Genomic DNA, 8111 nt, shown 5'->3' with positions numbered 1-8111 from the left:
TCCTTCCTTCCTTCCTTCCTTCCTTCCTTCCTTCCTTCCTTCCTTCCGTGGTTCTCACATACAGTAATGTGACCCCCATGTGATCCTAACCCACAGTTTACACAGTTACGGGTTAGAATATATTTTTAAAAATCAAGAGTAGAAAAATCCTATTCATTCAGAGAAGATATCATAAGTACACAAGCCTTCATTTTGATCCTTAGGAAAGAAGGGATTGGGGTTGGGAAAATATTTGGAGAAAACTTGTGAGAACCAAAGCCCCAGGATGCCTGTGTGTTGAGGACTCTGGCCAAGCTGTATGCAGTGGAGACAGTTGAGGGAGAGCTGGCTGAGCAGGCAGATCATGCTCTGGATCAGTTTCTTAAGTGGCTACTGCTAATTTGCCACTGGACCCCAAGGATAGGACTTTGCTTCATTAGGTGGCAAAACGATGCCTAGATCAGGCAAGTGTTAGAAACAAGGAGCCTGTTATGAGAGGTGCCCAACTCTTGAGACTGACCTCTGTTGCCATCTGGTTTGAGTGTTGGTTGTTGGTTTCTTGGGATGGCTCTATGCTTCATTATTTTAGGTACAATAGTGGGGAGTTTTCTTACATAGTTATTTTCAGAAAGATGCTCTTCAAATCTAAAGGTCTTAGGATATGAGAAGGTTGATTTAAAATAATCTGTTGTTCTTCAGTCAGACAAACATTCTGGTATTTGGTATTAGCATGTTTTTTTTTTCTTTATTCTTAAGACTTTCATGCGTGTATCCAATCATACATGACATATGATCATATTTGTCCCCCATTTTCGTCCTCCAACTCCTGCCTTGCCTTTCCCTCCCCAATCCCTTAATCTTACTATCTCTTTTTTTATAAATAACTTACTAAGTCCAGTTAGCGCTGTCCACATGCATATGAGTATGGAACCATTTACTGGAACGTGGAATTCCTTCCTATTGGTACATCCTCAAAAGAGAGTAACTCCCTGCTGCAGCCTCTATCAACTGCCAGTGGCTCCACAGTAAGACTAGGCTGTGGATGTCTATACAGGTCCCCGCTGCTGCTGCTGCCGCTGCTGCTCCTGCAGCTGTGAACTTAGATTGCCTCAGCCACGTCTTGTCCAGAGGACAGCATTCTACAGCACTCTTCCCACCCGCCAGCTCCATTCTTTCTGTCTCCTTGTCCACTGTCCTTAAATATTAGGGAATTATGGGTGGTAGGTGGTATAGATGTTCAGGGCTGAAGCTCAGGTTTGGTTTCTGTAAATAATAAGGACTTATCTCTATCTTCCTTTATAAGGAAAGGTCGTAAAAGTTTCATGATTTAAAGTTTTATTCTCTGCTTGGATACTCTTTAATATTTGAAACAGGATTCAGTTTGGGAACAAGGAAGACAATGAAGAAGTAAATGCACTACAGTTGAGCTTTCTCGCCTGGATTGAAGATGACGCTTTCCTGGCTGTAAGCCACAGTCACACCGGCCCGCAGTCCACCATTCACCATTTGACTGTGGCCCGTTCTGAGGTGGATGAGGAGCAAGGACAGCTGGATGTCAGGTATCATGTTTCATCCATGTATTCAGTATGTTAAACTGGAAATGCAGTTACACATTGTGTGTATGGACACAGGGCAGGATTAGGGAGGAGAAGCAACTTCCTCATTAGACACAGCAAGAGGCCTAGATGTAGTTTTTGAGTCATGTTTAAACGATAGATCAAACTGTGTTCCACAAGTAGTGAAAAGGAATGTAAATACTGTCAGGTAAGCAAAAACAGTGTAAGCTGTGAGAAGTATTATAGTCGATTTACTAGGTAATCACAGTGGTCAAGTCTCATGGCCAGTGTATTAAAGAAAGTTCATCTACAGAGTGCATTTTTTTTTTGAAAGGCAAGACAAAGTTTTACTTTAAATAATTACAAGCACACCAAATAACATGTAACAAGTTGAGTCCTAGCATCTAGTGATTTGGGTTAAGATACACTAACAGCAGCCTGAACAAGCATATTCACTGTCCTAAATTATCCAGGATAGAGTACTACAAGGCTGGCTGCTTCTTCATAGGAGTTACAAATAGCTATTTACTACTTTTTCATAGATAACGCCCCTGACCTTTCAGAAAGTAGAAGGGAACAATTTACTTCATTCTTTCTTCAAAGAATTTTTTTCCTACTAGACAAATAAAAGAAAAGGCAACATTGATACCTATTACTTGCACACACACAGAAAAACAGGTGAGATATATTCCTTAAAGACATACAAGGTCAGAAGATGAAACTTCAGGTATGTAATAAGTCTGTACAAAAAGCTAAATTTGATACTCTCAAAAAGTGGAGGGTCCTATAACAGCATAGAGAAATAATGTAATGCTTTCCAGAACAGAACTCAAGCTCTGTGGAGATTCCCTATTCTGTGGGGGCAGATCTCATGCCAACCCACAGACAGGCGCTTCTGCTTCCTATCCGTTTATGGATTTCTGGCCGGATGTCACACACAAAGGCCAAGAGGTTATCCAGGACTTCATCTCTGTTCTGCTCGAAGTAGTTCTGGAGGATAGTCATCTTCTCCTGGGTCTCCTTCTCCACCTCACTGCTACAACTGCTGTGGGACCCCAGCTTCCTTGGCCTTGAACTCCTCCCTCTGCAGGCGGTACTGTTCCATTTCAGCCTGGGCTGTTTCTTTGGCCTGCTTCAGCCTCCTGTTTTTTCACTTGTGGGCCTTGGACACCTTCTCAGCTGCCCGCTTCTAGGCCTGCCGTGGCTTCTGGATGCCTTGTGACTTAGTCGCCATTGCTGCGGGGACTCTGGGCTGAGAGAACGGCCTAAGTCAATGGCTCAAACACACCCCTGTACATTTATTTTTAAGTATTTTTCTGTGTGTGGCTTCATTTGCCACTAGAAAGCCTCTTTCTTTTCTGCTTCCCCATTCCTTGGGTCTGAGCTGGTTTGAATCATGACTTTATCTAGGTCACATAACAGTGTCAGACTACTAAAGAGTCTTCTTTATCATGCAAGCCCTGAGGTGTGGTAGGGAAGGTTTCTGGCAAGCTTCTAGGGTGTTTCAGGCTTCTAGTGGAGACTGACTGCTTAGTCTTATGCTTATGCTAGCCTTCACATTCATTTGTAGTGTTCATGTTTGTTTATGGCTGTGTAGTGTGTGTACATCATGTACAGCTGCTCATGTGAAGGACAGAGGAGGACTTTAAATTTCCTGGAACTGGAGTTAGAATGGTTTTGATTAACTATGTCAATGCTGGAACCGAACCTAGGTCCTCTGGAATACCATCCAGTGCTCTAAACCTCTGCATCATCTCTCCAGCACCCCTCAGTCTGATTAATTATTGAAATTTGAGACAAGGTTTCACCACATAGCCTAGGCTGGCATTTAATTCACTTTGTAGCCCAGGCTCCTCTGGAACTTGGAATCCTTTTTCGTCAGCTAAGTAGCTGAGCAATTATAGGCCCACTGGGCATAGCTGATGCAGTTTATATGTGAAGAATACATAAGGCAAACAGTAAGCTGTAGTACATGATAATGAGGAGCCTCCATGTAGGAGTGCTGTTCTCAGAGCTAGACTAGCTTACTGGTTCTGGAAGATTCTATTAGTACCAGGTAACCTTCTTCATCTCTGTTGCTGTCTGTGATTCTTCCACTGTGTGTGCAAGGTATATATGTATATATTGACATAGGCAGTGTGTCTCCAAAGGACCGTGTTAGCTTTCACTATAGCAAAAGCAGAGAATTTCCTCCAATTTTTAAGAAAAATTATCTCTCTCTTTTTTTAATAAGATTTATTTATTGCATGTATGTGAGTAGTCAGTACACTGTCACTTTCTTCAGACCACCAGAAGAGGGTGTTGGATCCCATTACAGATGGTTGTGAGCTACCATGTGGTTGCTGGGAATTGAACTCATGACCTCTGGAAGAGCAGTCAGTGTTCTTAATCGCTGAGCCATCTCTCTAGCCCGAAAGATTATCTCTTATACTTACCTCCCCTGCTATTTTATTTTGTTGTTTGCTTTAGTTCATCTGTGACAGTGGATGGAGTTGTCATTGGTTTATGCTGCTGTCCTAAGACCAAGTCATCAGCAGTACAGCTGGCTGATGGCCAGGTGCTCAAGTACCCTTGGGGTGAGTATCAGAATTTTAGGAAAGGAGACTTAGGATTCTTGAGACTGTGTACTTGTGAGTATCTTGTCAGCATGACTTGATTATTGGGGATTTTTTATTTTCAACTTTTTAAAAGTTATTATTGATCTTCTCCTTCTCCTTCTTCATCATCATCATCATTATTGTTTTGAAGTCCATTGACTGTGTATAAGAGAAAACGTGCAGTGCTTGTTTTCACAAATCTGAGTTACATCACTTTATTGTTAGTTGTTTTTGGTTGCTTGTTATATCAGGGTCACAGCCCAGTGCTTCATGCACACTCAACAAGCACTGTATTATTGAGTTACATCTTAACCCAGTGGCTAAGCCTTCTAACTACCCTAGCATGCTATGCCATAGAGTAGATGTAGCCTGCTCCTGTTTGGATCATCCTAACAAGTGTAGACTAATCCAAATCTAATCCAAATCCCACTTGAGGTGTTACGGTGCGTTCTGGTGTGGAATTTTCTTTTGGTGGGTGTGGTGGGGATGTTGTTCATTTTGTTTTTTTCAGTGCCTCACAGGAAACAGCTTATGAACTATTTGTAAACTAAATTTGCCAATCTTACAACAGAGTCACCTTCTCTGGCTGTGGAACCCTGGAAGAATGCTGAAGGATTTCCTGTTCGATTTGCTCATCCATGCACACAGATGGAAGTAGCCACGATTGGTGGAGAGGTGAATGAACACAGGGCAGGGAAACGCATCTTGGAGAACAGTGACTGAGGGCACTGGGTAGAAAAGTGTGGGTCTTGTAACTGGACCTGGATCTCCACTAAATCCCAGGGCAGTAACAGGAAGTTACCGTCTTCTCTTAACCCCCAACTTCTTCATCTAAAAAAGGGAAAATTAGTCTCCCAGAATTCAGGAGAGAATTAAGGGAGATAATACATGTAATTGGCAAATTTCACCTCTCATTTATAGAATATTCAAAACCTAATGAAATACCTCATGTTGAAAGCATGCAATCTGAAGAGTAATATTTGACAGGTTGTCATCACAAATATTAGAGTTTATGTTTGAGACGAGTTGTTTGAGAAAGTAACTCTGTCTTAGTTACTTTCAGTTCAGTTACTATGGTAAGGCACCATGACCAAAGAAACTTAGAAAAGAAAATAGTTAATTCAGAAGCTCACAATTTCAGAGGGCAGTAGGATCCATGACTATCGTGGGAGGGGTATGGCAGCAGGCTGTCAGGCATGGTGCTGGACAGTAGCTAAGAGCTTATATGCTGAGACAACCACCAAAAGGCAGAGAGTACTGACTGGGAATGGCCTAGGCTTTGGAAACTGCAAAACCTGCCCCCACTGACACAGCTTGTCAAACAAGGCCACACCTCCTAATCCTTCACCACCTGAGAACCCTGATCATTCAACACAGCACACCTTTTAATATAAATAGACTCCTTCTAATAGGAGAGTTATGGCAAGGAACAATATATGATGGTAGCAAACAGTGCAGTGTTTGGGGATAACTAGAGTATGATAGTTATGATAGCGATTGTTCCAGAAAGCTTCTCTGAGGCATTGGTGTGTGTGCTGAGACATTGAGAGGAAAGCTGTTCCTAGAAAGGAAGAGTGGCCCTGGGAGAAGGTACTAGAAACACCCTAAGTTTAGAAAGATGGGCAGAGTAGGCTTGGGGCAGCACACAGAAGATGCTACAGGCCATGGCCTTCTGTTGTACATTCTGGCTCAGGTTCTCTGCCTTGAGCTGTGGTCTATGCTGTCCTTCCCACTTGAGGTGGCACAGAACAGAGGGCTGATTTTGTCCTGACCAGGAGTATATTTATACTGTGTAGCTAGACTCTTCACTTTGTGTAGGTGAACACAAATGTTGGGTGTGACAAGAAATAGGCACTGTTTTGTCGTGAGAGTTTTGGTTTCTTTAAAAACTCAGTTATATTATGCGAGTCTGATTTTAATTTAATCCCAGGTGTGGGATATGGGGCTGCTTCAGTTTTTCCCTAGCAGCCAACTGTAATTGTCTTGTTCTCTGGGTGGGAGTGTGTTTTTTGCCAGCTGCAGATTTTAATTCTGGGATCTCTGGAGAAGGTATAAATGGGAGAGGCCCCCAGGGGGACTGTGGATGTTGTTGCTTTTTCTGTTGTTGCTGCTGTGCATTTGGTGGATTGCTATTGCTGGGTTGCTGGATATTCTGACAACAAAGACTGGACTTGCCCTAGGCACCCAGTGCCCTAGTCAGCAGGTCTATACCCATTTTCCCTCTAACCTTCTTTCTCTTTCTCTTCTAACCTGGTGTTGGGGTTGGAAGGGATTAGGGTGGAATAAGGGTTGGAACAGTGGTAGATAAATAGAACCCAATAAAGTAGAGCAAAAACAAAAACAAAACCATGTTGCCACTACCTTTTCTTTTTAATCTGATAATTAAAAGAGAACTTCTTACCGCCTCCCAAAACAAATAAATCTATTGATGTTTCTTAATCACCAGAGAGATGTGTTCATCATGTTTAATATGTGATTCTTGCTACCCAGAGGAGTAGGCCAGAGCTGAATGGCATAGGATGGAAGGTCAACAGACTTTTAGGGTAAAGTCAGAGGAGGGAATGAAATAGACAAGACAAGATAGAGTGGCTTGCTTGCTTGAATGGTGGTGCATTCACTGTGAGGCACCAGCCTTGTCTTAGCTGTCTGCTTCCAGTCCTCGTTACAGAGGCTTGGGGAATCAGCACTACAACTGTACAGTGAAGACCATAGGGCTAAGACCTTGTGAATTGAGTTGCTTATAATTTCAGATTCATTTCTTTGCAGGAATGTGTCCTTGGTCTGACTGACAGGTGTCGCTTTTTCATCAATGACACTGAGGTATGTAGGCTTGGTTTGGGTTTATCTTTCTCACAGTAATGCTTCCGAGTATGATAGCTAACTTCCTGTGGGCCTCTTGCCTGTTGCAGGTCGCATCAAATATCACGTCATTTGCAGTGTGTGATGATTTTCTACTGGTGACAACCCATTCCCACACCTGCCAGGGTTTCTCCCTAAGTGGTGCCTCACTTAAAAGTAAGCTCTCCTTTATAGATGGAGGTATCTCCTTCTCCAGTGTCTTGAAATCTTAGTGATTTTTAAATTACTCACTTACTTTGGCTGTTTACCACAGAGTCCTAGGCTCAGTTATTAGCACCTTTCTTTGATAGAGTATATTTTTAAGATTAACTTTTCTCTAGAGTGTATGTGCACAGGTGTACCTGCACTGTTGGTGGGTATGTGCATGTGTGTGCAGGTATCCTTGGAAGCTGGGATTACAGGCAGTTGAGAGTTGCCCAATGTGGGTATGAGGAGCTGAACTTGGGTCCTCTGGAAGGACCCATTAACACACCGTCAACCCTGGAGTTACCACCTCTTTAGCTCCCTCAGTGCAGAATGTTTTCTGAATCATTCTGTCTCAGTTATCAGACACTCCACAAAGGAAATTCTAGCATAAGTAGCATACTCTAAAACATTCTTCAGGAAGTTTTATTATGCAGCTCCTGTGCGCGAACTTCTTTGAAATGATTTTTCTCATTGCTCAGCTGCTATTGTATTGTAAGGCCATCTTGTTGCTGTAGCATATTAGCACTGATTTTTCTTTATATTACCACTCTCATCCATCCCACCCACCCCCATGAACTTTATTCTAAAAGGCCAGTTTATTTTCTTTGCTGCTGACTTGGAAACAGGAACTCTTTCTGCCATTAGTATGACCATAATGTGAAGTAATGCTAAGAATAGAAAAGGTTCTCCAGGGCTGGAGAGATGGCTCAGCGGTTAAGAGCACTGACTGCTCTTCCAGAGGTCCTGAGTTCAATTCCCAGCACCCACATGGTGGCTCACAGCCATCTGTAATGGGATCTGATGCCCTCTTCTGGTGTGTCTCAAGACAGCGACAGTGTACTCACATACGTGAAATAAATAAATCTTTTTTAAAAAAAGAAAGAAAGAAAGAAAGAAAGAAAGAAAGAAAGAAAGAAAGAAAGAAAGAAAGAAA

At 42.5% G+C, this 8111-nt stretch overlaps 1 protein-coding gene and 1 pseudogene across 1 annotated transcript in view; one reads left to right on the top strand and one right to left on the bottom strand.

The window, feature by feature from the left end:
* The window catches only part of Elp1 (elongator complex protein 1), a 54998-nt gene that overhangs the window by 21737 nt on the left and 25150 nt on the right, over positions 1 to 8111 (top strand). The window contains exons 14-18 of the mRNA XM_028779961.1: positions 1353 to 1538; positions 4005 to 4111; positions 4704 to 4807; positions 6899 to 6952; positions 7042 to 7147. Of these exons, the coding sequence (XP_028635794.1) occupies positions 1353 to 1538; positions 4005 to 4111; positions 4704 to 4807; positions 6899 to 6952; positions 7042 to 7147 (557 nt within the window). The remainder of the gene's footprint in view (positions 1 to 1352; positions 1539 to 4004; positions 4112 to 4703; positions 4808 to 6898; positions 6953 to 7041; positions 7148 to 8111) is intronic.
* On the bottom strand, positions 2385 to 2769 carry LOC114631604 (annotated as a pseudogene).

This window comes from Grammomys surdaster, unplaced genomic scaffold (assembly GCF_004785775.1).
Source record: "Grammomys surdaster isolate TR1022 unplaced genomic scaffold, NIH_TR_1.0 363, whole genome shotgun sequence".
NCBI lineage: Eukaryota > Metazoa > Chordata > Mammalia > Rodentia > Muridae > Grammomys > Grammomys surdaster.
The sequence above is the reverse complement of the archived record's forward strand: the minus strand, read 5'-3'. Positions and strand labels throughout refer to the sequence as shown.